Raw genomic sequence first — 24626 nt, 5'->3', positions numbered from 1 at the left:
GTCGGCTGCAGCGACGCGAGCTTCAGCAGCGCGGGGCGGCGGCGCGCACGGGGCCGCTGGAACGAACGGCGGCTGTGCACGCGGCGCGCCGCCGCCGACCGCGCATGCGCACCAGGCAGCCCGCGTCGCTCCGAGGTCGTCCCCGGCTCCCGGTCGGGCGGCGCGCGCTCCGGGGAGAGCGGGGCCGGCGGCGGCGCGGTGGGCGGGGCTGGAGGCGATGTGGGCGGGGCCGGCGGCGCGGTGGGCGGGGCTCTCGGGCGCGGCAGCCTTGCGGCCCCAGCTGGCTCGGCGGCGGCGGGCTGAGGCCCCTGGCTCGGGGACGAGCGTCCGGTCAGCGGCGCGTCGGGGCCCGTGTCACCTGAGGGAGACGCGGACGGACGTGAGCGCCGAGTTCCCCGGGCTCCCGAGTCCCGACACCGGACATGCTCGAGCCCAGGCAGGGGCCAGGCCTGGTTCTGCTATGCGGGATCCGATCTGAGCATCACTCAGCTCTCCAAGTCCAAGGCCGCCGGCGGTCCTAAGCTGGCACTGCCACGGCCCTGGGTCCCTACGACCAGGAGTCATATTCTCAACCAGCCCTGGGTCCCTATGGCCAGGAGCCACCTTCTCAGCCAGCCTAACATGCAGCGGCTCTGCTGTGACCAGTATCCACAGGACAGCATCAGGGCAGGGCCCAATTCACCCCTGAACAGGCAGGCCCAATGGCCTCAGGATCAGGCAGCTTCCCGCTAGGGCACAAAAGGGTGCAGGGGCAGGGACAGAGGACACCCTACACCTGTCCTCAGGCATCTGTGACCTCCTGGCCCTGAACAACAGAGCTACAGGGTATGGCCCAACTGTGCATAGGGAGAGGAATGTGGCCTGGTTGTACTCCCGCTCACAGGCCCTGGGGCTCCACAGGGCTCACCTAGGGATCCCAACAGGCTCAAAGGAGGCTCCCCTTTGGACACTGCACCCACCCCTTGACTCTAGGTCCCAATCTCTGCAAAAATGTGGGGTCAAGTTTCAGTGCCCATTCTTCAGTGCCCCTAGAAGGCAGAGAGAGAGGAGTAGCAGCTAGAGAGAAAGCAGGCGGTACAGGCACAGAGGGGTTGTGGGCATAGAAGGTATGTGAATACAGGGTGCATGGGCACAGAGGGACACAAGCAAAAGGGTACAAGTGTCTTGGAGGGACTTCAGGAACAAGTGGAAGGAGATCAGGGCATCCTGGAGAGAGGAGAAAGGAGTTAAAGCTTCCTGGAAAGGAGAGAGAAGGAGGCACATCATCTGGAGAGGAAAAAGTGGAGGGAGGTGAGGGCATCCTGGAGAGAGAGAAACAGAGGGAGGTGAGTCATCTGGAGAGGAGATAAAAGGAGGTGAAGCATCTGGAGAGGAGAGAGCGAGGGAGATGAGCAGCAGATGGTTACATGTGTGTTGTCTCCAGGGGACGGGCTGGCGGAGGGTCATCTCGGTGTTCTGGCAGCAGGAACGAGTCTGTGGACTTGGTGCTCAGGCGGATGGGAGCCAGGCGGTGGAAGTGGTCGGGCGAATAGGGCACCTGTGCGCGGGCCCTCTGGGAGGGCATCACCGTCTCCCCAGGAGACAGCCACGGAGGCACCCTTGAAAGGACACCCAGGTCCTCATCCGAGGCAAATACAGGGTTGTCGATCCCTAGGACAGAGGTAGTGGCATCAGCCTCCCCAGGGTCAGGAAGGTCACCTGGTAGTGGCTAAACTTGCAGTGGATTTCTGGCCTCCACCTGCCTTCCCTCCACCCTGAGACTCAGAGCCCACTGAGGGGCTGGGTAGGAGCTCTGAGGGTGGCCACAGAGGGAATCACCTTAGCACCCTCTGCACCCCATCCAGCCTGCATTCTTGCTCAGCCCCTGTTGTACCTGTGGGTGAATCTGCAGTCGCGTCCTGTGTTACACTAGCCAGGAATTCAATTCCCCCGCTCAGAGTTTCCGTGTCATAGTCGGGCACCTCCTCAGGCTCAGACAGCTCCAGATCTGCAGCAGGCAGGTGGCAGAGGGAGCCAGGCTGCCCACAAGCCCAACACCCTGCACCCCGTGCTGAATCAGCACCCCTTACATGGCCCCAGCCATGCCCCAATCCACCTCTGGCCCATCACCATCTCTGACCATGGCCCCAATATCCATTTCTGATCTCTACCCCAAATAATCCCCTCGACCAGTGCACAAATCTACCACCCTTCAAGTGCTGTAGTTCAATGCTATAGCATCTGGGCAGCTTATTAACAGCAGTGCTGAGCTAAGACAGGACAGAGCCCCCTGGACCCCTGGTTTATCCCTGGCCTCTGGGCCCACTGGAGAGAGGATGAGCAGAGGCCCCATTTCAGGGGCTCAGGACATAACACAGGACACAGCACAGCACATCCCAGAGCACTGCTGAGGGCGGGGGCAGCAGCTGGACCAAGGGTATCAGGGTACCTTTCTCCTTAATGGTGAAGCTGGGTGTCGGCACCTCCAGAGGCAGCTTCCCATTGGGGATGCTGCTGTTTCTCTGCGGCAGAGAAATTTCAGTTAGGGGCAGTGCGGCACATGCAGGAGGCCCGCCCCAACCAGAGGTTCCAGCAGGGGGCATGGGCAGGCCTGGGGCTCACCCGCTTCTGGGCCCGCTCCCTCTTATACAGCTTGGCCGCCTTCTTGTTCTGGTTCAGCCCCAGCTTGGCCGACTTGAAGGACTCAAGGCGTTTGCGCATGGTCCTGTGGAAGATCTCCTTGTCCTGCTTCTCATCCTCGTCCGGGGTCAGCTCATGCCGGCTGTACAGGTGTTTGTACTGGGACACGGGGACATATGTGTCCGTGAGGACCCTGGAATCTGGCATGCCAGGGCATCCCAGCTTGCCTCAGGGGCAAGGATTCCTGCTTTACTGTTACTGGAGAAGCACTGGCGAGTGGAGGTGGTCTTGGCATGAGAGGCATGCACATAGGCATATGGCCCTGGTATATGAGATGTGGCCCAGATGTGCAGGGCTGTTCCAGATGTGAGGAAAGCCCTGATGTGCAGGGACGGGGCCTGTCCGTCAGGGCACTAATGTGTGGGGATGGTACCCTGGTGTAAGAGGAGACTCACCTCTTGCCGTGGCTTGTACAGGTACTGCTGCAGCGTGTGGTGTGTGACCACGTCCTCTGTGTCGCGGATGCTCTTCCTCCTCTGCTCCAGGGACTGCATGTCCAGGCACACAGCACTGACGTTCTCCCTCCTGCCATCAGGGGGCTCTGTGAGCACTTCTCCGGCTGTCCTAGCCAACTGAGTCTAGTCACCCTGATCACACCAGGCCTAGGGTTCCTGACCAGTCAGTGTTGCCTGCCCCTCTGATCCCTCCTCCAGAGCCCAGCTGTGACCCCAGTACCTGGATGCACATGTGTGCACACAGGTGTGGCCTTGAACAGGACAGGCCTGTAGATGTCTGAGCTGCTGTGTTGGGAACCCCCCACCCCTGCTGCAGAGACCCGGCACCCCTGTTCCTGTGCCCACCCCAAGGTGCCCATGGGCCATTGTATCCAGAGGGGCCCTGCTGGCTGGCTGTGGTCGGGGCAGACCCGAGGCTGGCATACAGGAGGTAGGAGACGGAGGCCTCCACCGCGGAGGGGCGCCGGGAGCTGAAGTCCACGTTCACCATGTTGTCAGTGCTGGGTGAGCGGATGAAGGCCAGGGAGCCACGGCGTTCACCCTGCAGGGGATCCTGGGGGTCAGTGGGGACTCGAAGGGAAATGGGGGTGGCCCCATCCCTGCAGCCCCCTGCTCCCCAGCCTAGGTGGGTTCTGATAGAGCAGTGGACACAGAGGGTCATGGTTGGAGAGGAAGCAGCTTTCCAGGGACAGGGACTAAGACTGAGGTCAGCTACACTGTAGGACTCCTCATGAGGCCAGAATGGGGGTCCTGTGGGTCAGACTCTGTGGGGTGAACAGGGTCCCAGGATTCCTTTGCTGATGTAAATTGGGGCCTTCTTTGAGCTGAGAGTAGAGATGTCATTGCAAACACAAGAGCTTCCTTCCCTGCCTCTGGCGGTCTCGAGGTGCAAGTATTGCCCCCAATACCATGCCTCCACCACACGGGCTCCACATCCTGCGGTGTGTCAGAGAAGTGTGGAATGTTCCAGTACCTCAGCCACATAGCTGATGGCGTCCTTTAGATTCAGCTCATGGAAAACGTTCAAAATCCGGTCTCGGGACTTCTGGGCTGATCTCCTCATGAGGAGCTTGCTGAGAAATTTTCTGTCAAAATTAGACCACCTGGCGGCAAACCAAGAAGTCTGAGCATGAGGCCAGACAGACCCTAGGTGGCATCACTGACCACCTACATGTCCCGCCCACCTTTCTCCTGCTCCAGTGCAGCTGCCCAGAGCTGTCAGTGCACAGGATGGCAGAAAGCTGAGTTTGTTCAATGCCTGCAGAGGGCACAGAAACTGGCAGGTGGGGAGAGGGCCTTCTCAGGAGACCCATGTGTGCATGTACATGTGCATACAAGCAAAGACACTTGCATACATGTACATTGCACATGAAGCACTGTGCACAATGGTGTGCTTTATATGTACACTTGTGTGTGCCTATGTATATATGTGAATCCCTCCACCAGGGCTATGTGGCACTGGGTTATGGTGAATTCAGACCCCAGTGGTCCACGTGCCCTCAGATCCCCAGTCATTGTCTGAGGGGGACAGAGGAGTAACCTCAGCCTAGCTACCCGGTCTCAGCCACTCACTTATCCCGGAGGTAGTTGTGTCCAATCTGCCCTGAAATGTCCTCGATGGCCGACAGGATGTGGTCAAAGGCCTTTGTAGCAAACAGACAGAAGTCAGAGTGGGGACTCCCTGCCCCTTCGCCCCTTCCTCCTCCTTTTCTTCCCTTCCCCACTTCCCCCACCTCTGCCCCCTTCTCATCCCTCCCAGGCCACCACCCTACCCTGCCATGTAGCTTCTCGTTGAGCTTGGGCTCCCGGTGTTCACTCCTCTTAACCTTCAGCCACTGCACCAGGGGCTTGATGGTCAGGCCCTGGAAAACAGGGGGGCTGATCCCAACAGCGGGGCAGCAGGGGCTGGCCCCAGACCGCATCCCAATAGGCCTGCTGTGTTCCCAGAGTACAGGCCTGCATTCAACCGCCTGCACCCTGTGTCACCTGCAACCCCCATATCACCCAGCTGTGTCTCTCCTGAGCTGAGCCCACGGCCTCCTACACAGAAACCCTGAAAGTGGTGCAGTCCCAAAGGGGCCAACACCAGGCGGCGGTGGGCAACACCTGGAAGATGACTGTGAAGTAGATGACCACGATGGTGGTGCTCACGAAAAGGTTCTTCTCCTTGACCTTGTGCTCATCCAGCAGGACCACCAGGGCAAAGGCCACGGCCCCCCGCAGGCCCCCATAGGACATGACCACCTGGTCAATGAGCTCCAGCTGCACCATCCGGTATCGGTTCAGGACCCAGGTCTGCAGGACCACTCCTGGGGACAGTGCCCAAAGGAGGATCAGCTTCACCAGCCCTTCAGGGACCCCCCTTCCCTGGGTAGGAACCAGCCCAGGTCATCTGTGTCACCCAATATCCATACCACACTATGTCACCCATGTCACCCCATCACCTCATGTCACCCCATGTTGTTTTTCACCTGTCTCCTAATGTAATTCATGCCATCCATATAATACTATGTCACCTATCATCCCCTGTCTTGTGTCACACCACAATATCATTCATGGCAACCCATGGTCTGTCAAGAGTAACCCCAGGCACCAGCTCCTTGGAGCCCACACCTAAACTGGAATGTGGCCCTGAGCACCACACCAGGACCAGGGAGGGGTGACACTCTCTCCTCACCTAGGGTTCATGTCCTCAGAGCAACTGTCCCAGCCCCCACACCCAGCTGGAACAGGTCCCCCAAGCCCAGACTCACCGATGGCCCGGTACACAGAGATGAAGACCAGTGTGAGCAATACAAAGGCCGTGTTCCACTTCCAGATGAGGGGGTCCACAGCAGAGATGCCCAGGAACATGAAGATGATGGTCTCGGCACCGCTAGCGAGCATCTTCATGGTGAAGCGCACAGTGGTAGCCGACTGCTCTGAGATGTTGGCTTTCACGTACTTCTGACAGCAGATGCCGCAAAAGGTGATGCTGGGGAAGGGGCGGTGTGAGGCACAGGTGGGTGCTGGGTGGCACAGACCTCACCCCCACCTCAGGGCCTGTCACCCTGCCCCCTGCCCTGTCTCCCCTCCTCCATATGGGGCTTGTCCCCAGGATGAGGACTAAGACGCACAGTCCCTGCTGCACTTGGGATCCTGCCTGGGCTGGTGGGAGAGGCTAGGTCCGGCCCGCTCTCACTGAGGTGGAAGAGCAGAATTGGCCCCACACCCTGACTTTCTGCAGACTCACGCTAGGATGGCTGACAGTGACAGCATCTCGGACGTGAGATATGACAGGTAGGAGATGACGAAGACGAAGCCTGGCTCGATGATTCGGACATGCTTGGTGAAGCGCGTTACCAGCGATAGCAGAAAGGCGAAGGCGACCCCCACAAGGGTGCCCCCCAGGCTCACCACGAAGAAGGACACTGTGAGGGAGGAGACGCTGGCCTCAAGAGCCCTTTGTGGCCTTGGCGGCAGTATGGGGGCGAATCAGCTCCCAGACCATTCCTGGGCTACTGCCCAGTGACCCCCACAGAGGCGCCTCAGCCCGGGAACAAGAGGCCAATTCTCCAGGGTCAGGGCTAGCAGCACAAAGGGACCCAAGCCACATCCCCACTCAACATGTAAGGACATAAGTTGCGTCCCTAACCAGCATGCAGGGACCCAAGCCATGTCCCCACACAGCATGCAAGAACTGTAGCTGCGTCCCCACCCAGCATGCAGGGACAAGAGTCGCATCCCCACCCAGTATGAAGGGTCCTGAGCTGTGTCCCCACCCAGCACACAGGGACTTGAGCTGCATCCCCACCCAGCATGCAGGAACCAGAGCCATGTCCCTACCCAGCATGCAAGGACCCAAGTTGCATCCCTATCCAGCATGTAGGGAACCAAGCCATGTCCCCCCACACAGCATGCAGGAACTGGAGCTATGTCCCCACCCAGCATGCAAGGGTCCAAGCCATGTCCCCATCCAGCATGCAGAGACCAGAGCCACGTTCCCACCCAACATGCAGGGATCTGCAGCCTAGGGAATGCTAGCAGGAGCCAGGCCACCCACCACCACGAGGGCCTGGCCCAAGTTCTGGGATAGATACCCCCAACCCTAGACCTGAGGCCACATACCTATGCCTTTCACACAGTCCACACCCGTCACGTTGTCACCTCCCAGGGCCACAAAAGATTCAAAAACATTGTACAGGACCTGGAGAGAGAGAAGCCACTGAGCCCCAGCCAGCCTCAACCCCACTGTGGCAACCACTAACTAAAACCCTGGTTAAGAGTAACCACAGTCCCATCATGAGCAACAAGAAGGGTAGACCGGGAGATGAGACAGAACATTCTGGAAGGAGTTAGAACCTCTCTCCTCCTGTTGGCAAAGCAGAGGCAGCCACATGGTGAACCTCTAGGAGCCAATTTTTATTTCTATCTTCCAGTGAAGCCCTGTCATGGCAATCCGGTATGACAGACTCGGTGTGAAAGAACCTGAGTGTGGGGGCCGGAGATATAGCATGGAGGTAAGGCGTTTGCCTCTCATGCAGAAGGTCAGTGGTTCGAATCCCGGCGTCCCATATGGTCCCCTGAGCCTGCCAGGAGCAATTTCTGAGCGTAGAGCCAGGAGTAACCTCTGAGCACTGCCGGGTGTGTCAAAAACCAAAAAAAAAAAAAAAAAAAAAAAAGAACCTGAGTATGACAGGACCCAGATATAATGAGGTATAATGGGCCTGGGGGTGACAGGAACTTTGTGTGACAGGGACTGAGTGGTGTCAGGGATACGGGTGTGATGGGACCAAGAGTGTCAGCAGGCTGCTCTGAGCCTCGTGGAGCTGAGCTGCTGCACTGGGCAGCGGAGGTGTGCAGGGCCCTCAGAAGAAACTCCTGAGTCCCTGCCTAGTACCCCAGTGTTTGGGACACCCTTGGTGCAGTCTTAAGGGTGAGAGTCTGGAGGGGGTAGATGTGAGAGAGAGGGCAGGTGGGGTAGGCAGGATCTGAAAAGGGGCAGGGCTGAGGGGAGGAGATGTGAGGGGAGAGGTCTGAGGAGGTAGATCTGAATGGGCAGGTGTGAGGGGAGCAGATCTGAGGGGCAGGCGTGAGGCCACAGGTGCAAGAGGGGCAGGTGTGAAGAGGCAGATGTGAGGAGGCAGATGTAAGGAAGGAGGACTGAAGAGCTCTGAGGGGGGCAGAAGTGAGGGAGCAGATCTGAGGGGCACGTGTGAGGCCACAGGTGCAAGAGGGGCAGATGTGAGGAGGCAGATATAAGGAGGGAGGACTGAGGAGGAGCAGCTCTGAGGGGAGCAGGTGTGAGGAGAGCAGATCTGAGGGGGCAGATGTGAAGGGGAAGTTGTGAAAAGGGCAGGTGTGAGAGGTACCAGTTTTAGGGGAGATCTGAGAGAGCAGGTCCGAGGAAGTGGGTTTGAAGACAGATGTGAGAAGCCACTCCCAACCTCTGTGAGAAAAGTGTCCACAGTCGGACTGTGGTAGGGGCCTGGTGTCCACACTGGCAGGTGTCCACACGCTACAGGATGGAGGTGCTGCCCAGGAGCCGTGGGCCACAGGAAGCCTGAGACAGATTTCTCCTGAGCATAATACACCACACCCAAAGGATTTCAGAGTTGGGGTGACTCCGCCTGCAGGATACATTCCGGCCACCCACTTACTCTGGGATCAGAGTACTTGGTGGATGGATCTGGACTTGTTGGGGAAGAGAGTGTTGGGCAGAGTCCCTGCTGGATCCCTGATCTGTGCTTGGACACACTCATCCTCTTCCTACTCCTGCCAGGCTCCCCCTGTTCTGTTCCTCAGTCCCCATGCACGGGGCATGTCAGTGTGGGAGGCAAGTCAGCCAGGGATGAGACGATGCCCACAACCACCTCCAGGTACAGAGGGCATGATTGTCACTCCAGGGCTTTGCAAAGCTACTGACCTCTTCCCTCCACCAGGCTCACATGCTGCTCAGGGTGAGGAAAGCATGACCCCAGGGCTAGGGACTGGAGCCCGGCCAGTGACCACAAAGAAAGGAGAGCTCTGGGTTTGAGTGAATCTGTACAACACAGCAGCCCAGAGGGGCCATGGAGGGCGCAGGCCCTGCTCACCACCGTGACCGCGTCATTCAGCAGTGACTCCCCAAACACGACGATGAACAGGACCTCATTCACGTGCACCTCCTCAAACACGGCCAGCACGGCCACAGGGTCCACAGCTGCAATGAGGCTGCCGAACAGGAGGAAGTCCAGGAGCCCGCTGTTGAGGTCACCTGCGGGAGGGCAGGGCCCACGTCTCTGAGAAGGCCTGGGAACACCCTGTCTGCATCCTGACAGCCCAGGGCAGGGTGAAAAGTGGGTGACGCAGGTCCCACCCGGAAGACAGAAGGACATTTGGAGGAGGCAGCAGGGATGGGCTGGACCCCTCAGTCTCCAGAAACTCAGTGATGATGGAGGAGACTTGCCTGAGGTGGGGGTCATTGGAGGGAAGTGGCAGGTGTGGGAGGCAGGGCAGGGTCCAAAGGCTGGGCTGCAGGGGACTTAGCAGGAGCCTTTAGAACTCCCAGCCCAAATGCTCCCAGGCCAGTAGGCCTGAGTTAAGTAAAGGAATGGAGAGAAAGGCTGGGGACCTCTGTAAGGACACAAAGAAATGGCTGATCATAGTCCCAGCCCCCAGCCCAGGATCCCTTTGGGAGGCCGGTCCCTACCCACATCACCATCTTGCCACCAAGGGTAATGGGAGGTTTCAGGGACCAAGTTAGGAGCCAGGTGGTGGCCCACAGTCGAGGTGCCAAGCACTGCACCCAACACAGGTAGGCATATACCCACAACCAGGGAGACCATGCCAGCCTCTACTCCAAGAGCGATGGAGGGCGCCTCCCAGAGCCAGTCAAGAGGGTCACTGCTGAGTCTCTGGGCTGGGTCTGGATGGGCAAGGCAGCGGGCAGGAGATGTCTGAGGGCCCTGAAGGCATGCCCCAACTGTATCTCCTTTGCATAATGGAATCTATGTGAGAATAGAGTCTGCCAGCTGGGCTGATGCCCAAACCTTGTCCTGCCAGTGGAGTATCTGAGCCCAGGAAGGGCACCCAGACAGGTCCCGAGACCACCAAACCCTAGACAGGTCTAGGGCAGTGGTCACCATCTGTGCTTGCAGCTGTGACGTGTGCAGTGCTGCCCTAACCCAAAGACAGGACCAGCTCCGGGGCAAGGGTGAGCCAGGTGAGTTGGGGAAGACGTGAATAGCCAAAGCAGTTCACGGACTGGAGACTGGTTACAGACAGCTCTGAGTGGCTACTCTGTCTCAGGCTTTGCCCCCCCCCCCTTATTCCATCCCCTCCCTGGGAACTCAGAGACTGGAGGGAGGCCAGACCCTACCAGTCTCACCCACCCCACCCACCCGCCAACCTGGTTTGACAGGAATCCAGCCTGCCAGAAAGGAGCTGGGTCATGGGCCTTTCAACATGCCGGGGAGCCACACGCACCCTGCAGCCCATGTCTGCCTTCCCCGCACCCACTCAGAGACCCTGCTCACCCATCAGGCCGCTCCGGAAGACCCCGTAGAGTGAGAGGCCAGTGGTGGCAGCATTCCATACAGTGCCCAGTACAGCATAGAGCAGGATGCTGCCCATGTTGCCGAAGAAAAGGCGATTGGGCATGAAGTAGCCGGCATCCAGCACGATGGGGGGAAGCAGGTAGAAGAAGAACACTGTGGGTGTGAGCGTGAAGGAGGCAATGTGGTCGGCTGCCCAGACGATGCCACCCAGCACCAGGCCAAGCACGATGAGCAGAGCACTCTCAGGGACCACGCTGGTAACCTTGTGTGACAGGTGGAAGCCTGTGGGCCAAAGTTCAGGGGGTCAGAGTAGATGGGGTCAAGAGGCCTGGGCACACAGCCCATGCCAAGGTCCACGGGAGGCTGGAGCTTCATCAAAGTGGACTCAGCATCCTGCACCCCAGCCCATCACTCAGGGGGACTTTGGCACAGTGAGGTACAGCTGGGACCCCTAAAACTAATCGGGCTTCCTGTTCTAGCTGATCTCCAGGAGGGCTGGGCAGCACCAACAGGATCTCCCTGCACAGCACCGTGGGGTCCCTGCATCTCTCTGCTGTGTCCAACACACTGTCCCAGAGACCCTCATGAACTTGTCAATTGAGAGTCACGGCCCATGTCCATACTGCAGGCAGGAAGAGCAGGTGTGCACAAACAGGTCCAGCTGTGTCCATTGCAACAGGTGTCCCTGCCAGCTGTGGCCCAATATCCCTGCCAGCTGTGACCCAATATCCCTGCCAGCTGTGACCCAACATCCCTGCCAGCTGTGGCCCAATATCCCTGCTAGCTGTTCCCCATGTGAAGGCAGAGCTTTGGGTGTGGAGAAGGTGGGGTGGGACTTGCGGGTTGGTTGCTGCCATTAGGTGGCCTCACCCTCATCCCTGGGCACCTCCTCATCATTATGGGATCAGGGGATTAATGGCTCACAGGACATCTCTCATGTCTGGGTTAGAGCAGGGATGGGCATGAGCCATGAGCCACAGCCCATTCTGCCTGGGCACCAGGTCATTTGCTGCATGTGGGGGCAGCCTCTCTGTGACCCAGGGCACTCCTAGGAGGCAGCAAGGAACAGCCTTGAGTTGTGGGCATGTGTGACAACCAGACACAGGGACCCTGTAATGGCAGTGCCCAGGGTCTCTGAGTCACTCACTGGGTGAAGAGCCTCCACCACAGCTAAGTACAAGGGGCCATGTGGGACCCCAGCAGGGGTGTCCCGGGAGTCAGCACTGAACATCTATCTATACAGGGGTCCAGGCCAGTACAGGTCTCTGCATAACTGTGGGCCAGGGCCAGGAGCCTAGACACCAGCCTGGACAGCAGTAAGACAAGCCAACATCAGAAACCACAGCAGAGCAGCAGTACAGTCACACAACTAGGCAACACAACAACCACAGCCACCAACAACTATTTTCACAGCAGCCACACAACAAAAAACACAGCAATCGCAGCAATCACAGCTATACAACAACCTTCACAGCAGCCATATATACACAACCTTCATGGCACCAATAGCCACAGCTACACAAAAACAACCTTCAGAGCAGCCACACAACAGTCACAGCCATACAACAGCCTTGGCAGTATGAAAATCACATGTAACAACACTGAACAGTAAAGAGCCAGCAGATCAACACTCTGGTCCAAGAAGTCTGGGCACATGTAGAGAGGGGATGAGGTGTCTGTGAGGGGACAGGCAAAGTCCACCTGCTTTTCTGCTCGGACAATGCTGAACCAAGAAGCTTCAGCCTTGTGTCCTGCTGGCATGTGGCATGGGTGTCCCCAGATGGCGTGACTTGAGCAGCCCATGAGACCACAGTGAGGTGCCAGGGTCCTGCAGAAAACTGCCTCTGTGAAGACGGGGTGAGTCCCTGAAGGGTGAAGTGCCACAGCCCTATCTGGGGGCACATTCCAGATCCCACACCTGCCAGTGTCTCTGCTCCCCATTTGCCTCCTGCAGTATCTCCTGCCCTGAGAATTCAGGGGTTCCACAGCATCTTCATGTGCTCACCAACACTCCTTCATGCCTACACTCATGTCTACACTTGTGGGTTTACACCCCTGTGTGCCTATACCCATATACCTTCACTTTGTGTGTGATGTGTCTACACTCCTGAATGCCTACACCCATGTGTTACACTCTTGTGTGCATGTCTATACCAGGTGCGTGTCTCCCAAACCTTCATGTCTGGGAACTGGCAGGGCCCAACCACTGTCCCACCACCTGCCCTGGGACACTGCGCCTCTTCCTCCTGCTAGCCACAGGTTCCCAGTCCTCTTTGTCATTTGCATCTCCCTTCTATCTTCTGTTCGAGGAATGTTGAATCAGCCTGTCCACACATGTGGCATCCCTGCTTCTGAGGTGACCCCCACCTGAGAACACTCCCAAGTTCTGTACTGGTGGACCCAGGAGGCAGTGCTGCTGGTCCTGGCACACTGTCCACCTGAGGTGGTGGTGCACACAGGCTTCCCTTTTCCAGCTGCTGGATGACCAGTGGGCATGCAGCCTCCCTGGCCCTCCTTGCTCAGTACCTGGGGGCTCTACTGTGTGTCTCCACGAGGGCCCTTCCTGGCCCGAGACCCCTCAAAGGCCACTGCAGGGTGGTGAGTGGATGGAAGGGACTCAGCTCCTGGGACCCCTGCCAGGCTCCAGTCAGCACTGAGCAATTGAGGATTTGGGGAAGGTCCAGGGCACCCCAGCCCAGAGCTGTCACCCTCATGATGTGGGCGCAGCTCAGACAGACATGGATCCATATGTCACTCTATTGCTTCCCTCTGGGTTGCACAACCCACTGTCTCTCCAGAAGCTGACATAAAGAGGTGGTCAAAGTGGAGCCCAGCAGGAAAGACTCCCATGTGCCCTAATGTGAACGGGTGGCAGAATGAGTGCCTGGTGGGAGAGGTTCCCCAAGCCCTCATGCTTACCTTGGGGACAGGCCCAGGGCTGGAGGCTCCATCTCACTCACAGCTGCCCAGCCCCTGGGAGTCCCAGAGAGGCCCTATTGAGGGCCAGAGCCACTCGTGTCTCGAGGGAGCAGACACATGATAGAGACCGGGCTCCCTGTGGCCTCACAGCCAGGTCGCGTGGAACCGGTGGCTTCCTGGCCGATGGGTCACTCACTGCCCAGCCAAGTCACAGCCAATTAAGCATGAACTGCTGGCCACAAGACGGTGCGATGGGGAACACGCGTTTAGTCCTAATTACAACCCTGCGACCGAGTTAAAGGCCTGTTGCTCTGGGGCCGCTCACAGCAAGGCTCCAAGGTCGGCAGGCGGGAACGGCCCCTGGCCCCACCTTCCAGGGGCCTCAGGATTTAGCTGAGTCCACGCAAATGCAGCAGCACAGTAAATCCCTTTGGTTTTACTTTAACATGGACCAGCTCGACAGAGAGTGGACAAAGCAGTGACCTGTCCAGAGACAAGCTGGGCCCTGCAGGCCACAGTGGTTTAGGGCTGGAGCCAAAAGTTAACTCACACATTTGGATAGACTGAGACCCACAAACACAGAAACTCACAGAGACAAAGGTTCAGACACCCTGGCACAACCACAGTCAGACACAGACAGATGTAGTCAGATACTGTCAACACACAGACAGGCACAGACAGGCACACAGACACAGATGAGACAGAGACACAGATACACATAGACACACACAGATACATACAGAAACAGAGATATGGGTACACAGACACACAGACAGGCTCAGACAGACACACAGATACAGCCAGACAAAGGCACACAGATACAGTCAGACACAGAAACACGTAGAAACACAGATAAAAATACAATACACAGACAGATACAGAGATATGGGTACACAGAGACACAGACAGGCACAAGTACACACAGAACAGATTACACAGACACACAAGACAAACAGATACAGTCAAACACAAATATAAACACAGATAAACATGGGCACACAGAGAACAGACACACGATACAGACATAAAAACAGTCAGGCACAAAGACAGACACAGAGACATAGACACAGCCAGAAATAGACACACAGACACACACAGACACAAGACACAGCATCAGGCAGTGAGGCCACACACACTTTCCAAAGTTGCCTTGAGGTTTATGCTGACAAACAATACCCTGGACACATTGAAGGCACATCAGAGCCTGTATGTGCATGTTGTGTGTACATACACATACCATGTACATGCATGAACATACTAATGTCTGTGAATATGTGCACCTGGCAGGACCGAGGGCAGGGAAACACCAGTGTCAGGCTGGCCTAGCTCCTCCACCTTTTCTGCCCAGGGGGCTGTGCAGGAACCCTCAGTCCTGAACAGGTGCACAGAGGTCAGTCAAAGCATGAGCTGGGCCCTCCGCTACTCCCAGTGCAACAGCTGACTGCACATCTATTCAGACTTCCAGTAAGCACAGAGCACAGGGGTCCTCAGGACACAGATGCCAGGGCCAGGTTCTGAGCATCCATGGCCCCACAAGGCCCCAACGCTAGCAGATAAACAACCATCAGACACGGATGTTAAAGCTATGGTGGGTCGAGCCTGTCTCTGAGGAGTGGGAACCAAAGGTGCTGTGAGGCCCAGAGGGAACTGGGACTGAACTCTAAGATGGAGCCTTCCAGGCTAGCCTGACAACAGGGAACCCCAAAGAACAACAAGGCCAGGGCTCAGATGATGGGGAGCTGCCCGGCTTGGTAGCGCAGAACACCCAAGGCTGCAGCACAGACTATGCACAGAAAGGGGCTACACCCAGGCTGGTAGGAGGGATCCCGGAGGATGGGCATGAAACTGTGGGACCAAAGGGTGTAGAGCACCAGCTGTGAGGGGCACTCCTGGGGGTCCCCAAAAGTGTGTGGTAGCTGGTTGGGGATTAGAGGCCCAGATATCAGATTCCACATGAGGTTACAGCAGTGTCCCAACAGTGTTCTGATGTCAGATGAGACATCCCTGACTTCCTGCGGCTCATGGACACATTGGAGGCACATCAGAGCCTGCATGGGCATGTGTGTACACATACATGTCATGCATGTGCATGAACATACGAGTGTCTGTGCATATGTGTGTGCACATGTGCACCTGGTAGGATCCAGGGCAGGGAAACACCAGTGTCAGGCTGGCCGAGCTCATGTGGAGGCTCATGAGCCCCGGGGCTCATGTGGTGGCAAGGCCACCACCCAGTACCCAGCTACAACAAATGCTGATCTTGGGTATTTGTGCAGCTCAGAGGGACAAGAATTTCCAGAGTGGTGGGACCTCGCCACTCCAGTCCACAATTGCCCTCACACATCAGCCCAATTCGGGGCACAGTCACTGAGCGACACCCCAGGACAAACACCAGCCTGACTCCACAGGTCTGACCCCAAAGAGCTGCTTCTGATCAGTTTCTCAAGTTTTCCCCAGAAATTCTCCTGACCCTCTTGTAAAGAGCTGAGTCTGGTGTCTCCTGGAATGGGGAGAGGATTGACAGATGGATGGTTCTGGAATCAGAGGGCGCTTTCCATCCCAGAGGAACCTTTGGAGAAGCTGCGGCTCAAGAAAAGAAAAATTACAAGACAGGAAACATGGGTGATCTGTCCCCCTGAACTCAGACCAGTCTGCCAAGAAGAACAGCTGGGTATCCTTCGACAGAGGCACCAAGGTACTGCCGGGGACTCAGCACTGTGGGACAGGAAGGATAGGGAGCCCTCACCATAAACCAAGAACCTGAATTCCAGGGCCTTTAGAAGTTGAGAGCATCCCAGAGGGAAGGGTCCTATTTCCAACCGGCAGCCACAGCACAGCTCCACACAAACCACTAACAGACCACTCCGAGGATAGTTGCTGCATGTGAGTCTCAGATCCATGGACCCAGACACACCCCACAAACCCCACAACAGCTCACAAAGTCACATTTGGTAGAGATGACAGCAACCAAAAGAGGGGCCCCCACGCAGAAGGAGAGCTAAAAAGCGGTCCAGGGCAGGGAAGGCTGCCTGCAGCATAGAGGACAGACAGACAACCCCCAGATAGTCATGGGCACCTCAGGCATGGCAATAATCACCACCTCAGATCCATCACAGCCATCACCTCAGACACAGACACAGCCACAGCCTTGCCCATAGAACACACGTCTCCATCATGGCATAGCTCATATGCCTCTATCATGGCACACCCCTCTATGTCTTGAAATACATGGCTGCATCATGGCACATACACATCTCCATCATAGAACACATATCTAACATGACATACAGATGCCTCCATTACAATACACACCTCACCATCGTTGAGTACAGCCACTGTCATAGAGCACACATGCCTCCATCATAGCACACAGCCCACTATTGTGGAGACACACACCTGTCCATCATGGCATATGTGCCTCTATCATGGCATATGTGCCTCCATCATGACATACACATATCTATCATGGCACACACATGTCTCTATCATGACATATACATGTCTCCATTACAACACCCACCCACCATCATGGAGCACATCCCACTGTCATGGAGCATGTATGCCTTCTTCATGGCACACGCCCCACTGTTATTGTTGTTATAAACCTATCAAATCACTTTTACTTTTTACTTTCACCTTTTCTAAGTTAATTAGCACAAGTCCCCTTAATTACGTCAGCCCTGACCCTCAGACGATTTATGCTAAACTCTGGCTAATAAAAGTGACAGGGAAGGCAGCAGAGGCTAGAAGCTTGGCTGGCTCAGCAAGATCCAAGAGGCTATTCAACACCCCCTGGCTGAAATACACTTTCTCCTGAGACTCCGTCTAGTTTTTGTGCACCACTCATTGCTGCAGACCCATCTGTTCCAGGGCCTACATGAACATGAACACGGCAAATACCACAAACTGCAAGCAGCTGAAAGCAAGCTGCAGGTGGCAGCCATGAACCCATAAGAAACCAGCCAACCAGCGAGCCCAGAATTTACCCCATAGTCATGGCATACACCCCACCATCATGGCACACGTACGTGGCTGTCATGGTGCACATACACTCCCTCATGCTCTGCTGGGGAAGTCTGATCTTCTCAAGCTTCAGTCTGCAATACACCATGTTATGAACACAGGTGTCCCAGGAAGGGCTCACATGCAGGACGGCTTCCCTGGGGCAGGTGGCTGTGGAGGATTGGAGATGAGGCAGCGAGGGGTGTCACAGACGGGGTAGGCTGGTGGCACATGGGCTGGGATTGAGCTTGGAGTCATCCAGGAGCCTGCCAGCATGGCTCCCTTCCAGTGCATCCCAACAGAACAGCTTGGGGGATGCAGAGGGACAACCCAGCACCCAGAGGCTGATCCATGCCTCATGTGGATCTCTCCTCATGTGACCACCAGATGCCCACATCCTGGCAACACCAATAAAACCACCTGCTCACCCACTGCCAGGACAGGTGTACAGGGAGTCTACGAGGCAAGGGAGCTCCTCCAGGAAAGACCCCAGACTTCATACAGACCCCAGTCCACATGAACCCCTAAATTCCACACAGACCCCAGACTCCACACAAATGCCCACCCAGTTCCTCCAGGACAGACCCCCTCAGTTCCTCCACATAGGTGCCCCTATTTCCTACATACAGCTGTCCCCAGCTCAGGGCCGCCCCTGGACATAATGTGAGCCGTGTATATGATCCTAAGTTCTGGACCTGTGGGTCTGAGCTGGGAACATGAGTCTGGGCATTGGCTGTAGCTGGTGATGCACAAGTACACTGTGTGCTTGGCTTGGGGTGACTGTTAGCATCCATCCAGCCTCTGAGGGCTTCATTGCCACAGAGCGGGTACATCCATGAAGAGGAGACAGACCTAGCAGGCACCCTGCACCCTGTCCCTCTGGGAGCAGGACAGAAGAGGCGGGAGGTGGGGGATGGAAGCATGGGGCCACCCACTGAGGACAGGGTGCACAGCAGATTCACCTGCTCTTGCCCTGCCTGAAGCTCTGGTCCCAGCCCCACAGTGCTCACACTGTGTCCTGGAATCAAGCCAGCCACACAGCCTCCCGGGTGGGAGGGGGGTCTTGCACAGAAGTGGGGCAGTGCTAGAAAGTTGCCTGTAGCGGCTTCTGTGTCTCCCCCTCCCAGAAGTCAGTGCATCCTTCCCTAGGCTACACACCAGGAAAGACACTGGACAGACAGAGTGGCCCCAAGTGCCCTAGGAAGCAATGGGCCACACCCTCCGTCTGTCCCTGCAGGCTGCAGGGGACTCAGGCTCTGCCTTCCGCCTTGGAGCTGGTGGAAGCCCACTCGCTCCTCAGGCCTGGACTTTGGCCGGACAGCTCTGCAGGTGGTGGCTCCAGGCGGGCTTTCAGCAGGAGAGGCCGCACCTCCCTGAGGCAGCTGGCCCCTCCCGGGACTGACCTCTGCCGGGACCCCTGGACTCAGAATGGGGTCAGGCCCGAAGGCCCAGCTCAGCACTCTGGGACGGGGGGCGAGGGGACACTTGGCATCTTGCCACCCTCATCTGGCAAAGTCCACACCCTTCCGGCCCTCAGACTGCCCCCCCTGTGGCCCCTCCCTTCCTCTGAGGCCCAGAAGGGAAGCAGTACCCCAGCCACTGGCTGACCCCCGGCCTGGACTCACCCCACCCTCAGCCCACAGTCCCTGCCACACTTCCCAGCAGCCACAGAGGCTCAGTAGGTCATGCCATAGGTGAACCAGCACCAAGGGCAGGCCCCAGTGGAGTGAGGGGATGTCGACCCAGCTTTGGGAGGGGCTGGGGGAGGCCTTTCACTTGGACATGCCCTTGAGGAGAGACCCCGGAGCTCTGGCTTTTCATGGGTCCTTTCTGGTCCTGTTTCTGGGGAGACTCGGGAGAGCGGAGGAGCCCTGAGAAAGGCACCAGGTCCCAAGTCCTGCCTCTGGACCCCTGTCCGGGCTGATCTTGAATCTTCTTTCTTTTCAGGGACCCCACTGTGGCCCATTAACTATCTCAGGGTCAGCTCCGCTGACAAATGTCACCCTGAGCAAAACAGTGGCCACGGCAGTGCCCAGAGAAGCATGCAGCTGTGCTGGGGAGAGAAGCAACTCCCTGGCTTCTCAGTCAGAGGCACCTGGGAGTGGGCGGGGCTGCTCCCAGCCAGAACTCCCCACCCGGAACCCCCACGTTCCCACAGAGCTCTTGGCCTCAGAGGGTGTAGCCAGGAAGGGCCACACCCCAGCAGTGTGGTAACTGGGAGACTCAGCCCCAAGCTTAGGGACCTGCCCCCACCCCCGCCCACCCTGGTCTGACATGGCCCAGGAAGGGCCACCACCCAGGGGCCTGTGCCCACATGCACTAGCACAGCCACAGGTCCACACACACACAAGCATCTACTACACTGACATACACCCACATAACTGTCACATATGCTCACACACACCCACATACTATGACATAAACTCCCGTACATTCACTCACACACACTACATGCACTGACATACACCCCTATGCACTCACATAACTCACACATATGCTCACATACACCCACACACCCACATACTATGACATAAATTCCCACACATGCACTCACATACACCACATGCACTGACATGCATCCACACATATCCACATGCACTGACATACACGCCACACGTACCACATAGACACCCACCCGCACACTCCCATGCAAATGCATTCACTCACAGATGCCCAAATGTGTGTACCCATACATACCATATGTACTGACATATACCCACATGCACTGATATAAATTCCCACACATGCACTCTCATACACCCACATAACTGATACATACCCACATGCAGATGCCCACGTAATCCAACATGCACGCCTACCAACATACCCCCACATATATGCACCTCCACATTCAGACATACCACACTCGCGCACAAGTGCCGCATACACCCAGTCACACACACACACATCCTTGCCCAACCAGCTCACAGAACTGCAGCCCCACTGCAGACAGGAGCAAAGCCCAGTGGCAGCTTCCGGAAGCCTCTGTAGAGCTGACCTACTTGAGCTGAAGGAATCAGCCCATCTCTGAGAGGGGCTGAGCGGGGGTTTGGGCCCACGTGAGCTACACACCAAGGCAATACCGGGAGATCTGATGGGGGCACCACAGGGCTCCCTGCTGGCCCCCAGGCCTGGCAGGCAAGGCTTGGGGTGCCAGAGACCTTCCCTGGAGGGGACAGCCCCAGGGGACAGAAACCCACACAGATGTCCTGGGCCTTGCTCAAGGCAGTGCAGGGCGGGACCTTCAGCAGAACCGCCCCAAGGAGCTCTGCGGCCTCTGCTCTGACCTTGTGACCACCACAAGTTGGGTTGAGCTATTGGTTCCAGGGAAGAGAGAGCAGCAGGCACAGAACCGACTCAGCAGCATCTGGTTCTGTTCTTGAAGATAATCCATCCAAGTAGGCAAGAAAGCTTATTTTTGGTTACTTTCATTTTTTTTTCCTTTTGGGCAACACTAGGGGATGCTCAGGGTCACTCCTGGTGGTGCTCAGGGTCCGTGTGGGATGCAGGGGACTAAATCCTGGTAGGCTGCATGCAAGGCAAATGCCCTCCCCGCTGTGCTGTCACTCCATCCTGGCAAGAGGGTTCTTTCCTGTGAGAAAATCCCGCATCCGACAGGAAGTGGCTTCTCTGACTCCCAGCACCTACCCGGGTCGACCAGGACCAGGGACAGAGCAGGGCCAGGTCTGAAGGACCCAAGGGTAGACTTCCCATTCCTTAGGAAGCAAGAGCAGGCTTAGGCCAGCAGACTCAGCTTCCAAGGGGGTGCTGGACCCTTAAAGGCCCAGCTCAGGCAGGGAGAAGTGGGTCCAAGGAGCTGCTGGATGGGAGGGGCCTGCAGCCGCCAACCTTTGCCCCTCCCTGCTGGGCTCCAGCCTGGGTCACTTTACAGCCTCTCCTGGTTCCCTGAAACCGGAGACTTTACAGCTCCCCAGCCCGCCCTCCCGCCCAGCTGGGCCCAAGCAGGTCCCATATCCGCTCAGAGTTCCTCCTGGGGCAGGGAAGGAATGGGGCCAGGCCCAGGAGCCCACAGGGAAGTAAGTGGGTGAGACCCCTGAGCTGGCAATGGCACCCACATAATGGCAGGCCCCAGGACCAGAGACCAGGCTCCTCAGGCCCCACCTATGTGCAGCCTCCTGGGACCGAGCCCACAGAAAAGCGGGGAACTCCTAGGACAGGGAAAGAGCATGCATGTGTGTGGGCAGCAGGGCCAGTCCCTACCCAGACAACCCTCACCCCGCCCCCCACACACACACATGGGAGTGCAGAGAGGGCTCCAGCCCTGGGTTATTCAGTAGGTAATCCACATCCAGATTGGGCCCCCACGGCCCCACCCACCCCAGCCCATTCTCACCATCAGCTGTCACAACCCTGAGTGGCCCATGTGGTACCCCTGACAGGCCTAGCTCCTCCTCTCCCCCTGCAAGGGCCTTCCGGTTCCCCTCCCCTCAGAGTTCAACCTCCTGTAACCCTGCAGTCTCTCCCACTGGAGGGTCCAGCTTCAGCACGCCTCCTTGCGGCACCAGGGCCCGGCCAGCTGACGTGGTGGGTTCCTGCCCTAGCCCAGGGGCACCGCGTCCTGCCCTCCTGATGTCAAGCGGGTCAGCCCTGCGTCTGGGCTCACAGGGATCCTCCCAGCCTGGCTTCCTTGAACCTGCAGGCAGGGAGCACTGTGGGTGTCTGCTGGTTGCCTGTAAGGACCCAGCTCTGGGGGCTCCTTGGGGTTCCTGGGAATGAGGTCCAAGGCTGCCCTGGCAGGATGTCCAGAGCTGTTAGAGGCTGCAGGGCCCATGTAGGTCCTGCTAGGGTTGAGACTCGTGAGTCTTGGCTGGACAAATTTTACCTGGACCCAGGAGGTCAGGTAAGGCTGGGACACCCCTGCTTTCCTGGGGACTTTCCTGGGGGTCTGTACTCTGGGTCTCTCTGTCCCAGAGGACCCTTTGCCCATGGGTGGACCCCAATACTCTGGGGGTGCAGGTGCCGCTCAGCCTTCTCCTTTGGGGTCCCCTGCGTGCCGGCCTCAAAATCCATGCACACCAGGGGCCTCTTGGGCTGTCCGGGGGACCGTGGTGTTGGAATATGTCCAGGGTCACTCTGCCCTTCCAGAGTCCTGACTGCTAGGGCCACCCCAGAGCACCCTGGGGTGAGGGCTGCAGGCTTGGGCAAAGCCTTGGGACCATCAAAGGTACCCCATGGTCTCACAGGAGGGAGGGGCACAGCAGCCCTTGCCAAAATGGGTCAGCTCCGGGCTCTGCAGGTGACGAGGCACAGCAGGGGGGTCAGCACACGTGGGGGCCCATCTGGGATTCCCCTGCACACCTCTGGACCAGCATTTCCAAGAGCAGAAAGCGGGGGGGGGGGGGGGGAGGTCGGTATATGTTCACAGTACATGGGAGCGATTGGACACTAAGGTGCCCAGCGTCCCCAACTGCTCCCCCAGCTTATCCCTGTCCCTCGGGTCCTGCCAGGGCTCACCCGCGCCCTGGACTGGACATTCCAAGCCAGCCGGGGTCACCCTCCCCAGAGGTGAGCAGGCACCTTCTGCAGAGACCCTCCCTTGTAGCCCAGCGTGGACTCGTGGTCCTTCCTGCCGCTGACCTTCCTGTCACCTTGGGGAGCGCCTACAGCCCCACTTCGCGGCTCACTGGAGCGCTGAGACGGGAGGGACCGGGTCTCGAAACAAGAACGCACCTATAAATAGGATGGCGCGGGCAGGGATGCACCGTTTTTTCTCTCCAGCCCCAGGAACCAAAGAGCGCGCGCTGCCCAAGAGAAGCCCCGCCAGGCCCAGCCAAGCCAACTTGAAGGACAGACAGGACCAGTCAGGCGCCTCGGGGCGCAGCGCAGAAGGTCGGGTCGCGCGGAGAGCCCGGAGCGCAGAGCGGAGGGTCGGGCCAGGGCGCCCCGGGGCGCAGCGCAAAGGGTCAGGCGCAGCGCGGAGGATCGGTCACGGAGACCCCGGGGCGCAGCGAGGAGAGTCCAGCCTCGGAGCCCCGGGGCAGAGCGCAAAGGGCCAAGCCTCAGAGCCTCAGGGAGCAACGCAGAGGGTCGGTCCTCGGAACCCCGGGGTTCAGCACGAAGGGTCTGGCCAAGGAGCCCAGAGCGCAGAGCAGAGGGGGTCTGGCCACCGAGCCTGTGAGCGCAGCGCAAAGGGTCTGGCCTTGGAGACCCGGCGTGCGCGCGGCGCGGGGTGTCATGCCAGAGACACGGGGGGTGGGTTGGGTTTGAACGGACCGACTGGGCCACGGTGTCCCGACTGGTCTAACCAAGGGCGCAAAGACGCAGCCGCCGCAGCCGCTCCCACCAGCCAGGTTCGCGGTCCCCGGGCCGGGCGCCGCGCGCACCAGGCTCGCCGAGCCCCGAGCTTCTTAACCCCGTCGGTCCCCGTCGGGAAGAATAGCCTGAACCCGAGAAGACGAGCGCGTACCGGGCTGTGCGCCCCGGACGGACGGGGACCCCGCGAAGGGAACCGCGCGCTGGGTTGTGTGCCCCGGACTGGGACCCCGCGAGCCGCAGAGCCCGGGAGCCGCTTCGCTCACCGATCTTGGCCAAGCTGGCCACGAGGATCCAGAGCGCGATGATGTAGGGGTCCTGGACGTGGTGCCACTTGAAGGTGACCACCTGGAAGCCCTGCGCGCCGCTCTGCTCCTCCTCGACGGCCCGCGCCCGGGGCAGCGTGCCCAGCGCCAGCAGCAGCACCAACAGCAGCGCTGGCATCGGCAGAGGAGCCCAGCGTGGGCCCCTGGCCCCGCGCCCCGACATGGCTCAGCGCGCGCTCCGGACCGGGATCATGCCTGGATCTCTGCGCGCGGCGGGGACGCAGCTGTCCGGGGTGTGCGGTGCACGGCGGGCGCCCTTTAATCCTGCGGGCCCCCGCCCGCCCCTAGGCGGGGCCTGCCCGCCCCCACGGCGCACGCGAGCGCGGACACCGGCGCACGCTCCCAGCACGCCCGCCCGGCCGGCCCGACCCGGCTCCCGACCTCGCTCTCCGGCTGGTGAGAACCGGGACCCGCCCCGCCCCGCCTCGCCGCCGCAATCTCACCCCCACACACAC

At 58.4% G+C, this 24626-nt stretch overlaps 1 protein-coding gene across 2 annotated transcripts; it reads right to left on the bottom strand.

Moving 5' to 3' along the window:
* Nucleotides 1-1402: 1402 nt before the first annotated feature.
* SLC9A3 (solute carrier family 9 member A3) lies at nucleotides 1403-24320 on the bottom strand. 2 transcript variants are annotated; one of them, XM_049767914.1, is made up of 16 exons: nucleotides 24112-24320; nucleotides 10631-10933; nucleotides 9209-9369; nucleotides 7242-7320; nucleotides 6367-6544; nucleotides 5888-6108; nucleotides 5241-5443; nucleotides 4907-4996; nucleotides 4707-4777; nucleotides 4108-4237; nucleotides 3560-3675; nucleotides 3075-3204; nucleotides 2602-2778; nucleotides 2429-2501; nucleotides 1874-1987; nucleotides 1403-1650 (listed from the first exon to the last, which is right to left on the bottom strand). In XM_049767914.1, exons 1-16 carry the CDS (start codon nucleotides 24287-24289, stop codon nucleotides 1403-1405), a joined length of 2472 nt encoding a protein of 823 aa, XP_049623871.1. In that variant the 5' UTR covers nucleotides 24290-24320. The 2 variants fall into 2 exon arrangements, with proteins under 2 accessions (XP_049623871.1, XP_049623873.1); XM_049767916.1 differs by having other exon boundaries at nucleotides 4907-4969.
* Nucleotides 24321-24626: the final 306 nt, after the last annotated feature.

The sequence above is a fragment of the Suncus etruscus genome, chromosome 2 (genome assembly GCF_024139225.1).
Source record: "Suncus etruscus isolate mSunEtr1 chromosome 2, mSunEtr1.pri.cur, whole genome shotgun sequence".
NCBI lineage: Eukaryota > Metazoa > Chordata > Mammalia > Eulipotyphla > Soricidae > Suncus > Suncus etruscus.
The sequence above is the reverse complement of the archived record's forward strand: the minus strand, read 5'-3'. Positions and strand labels throughout refer to the sequence as shown.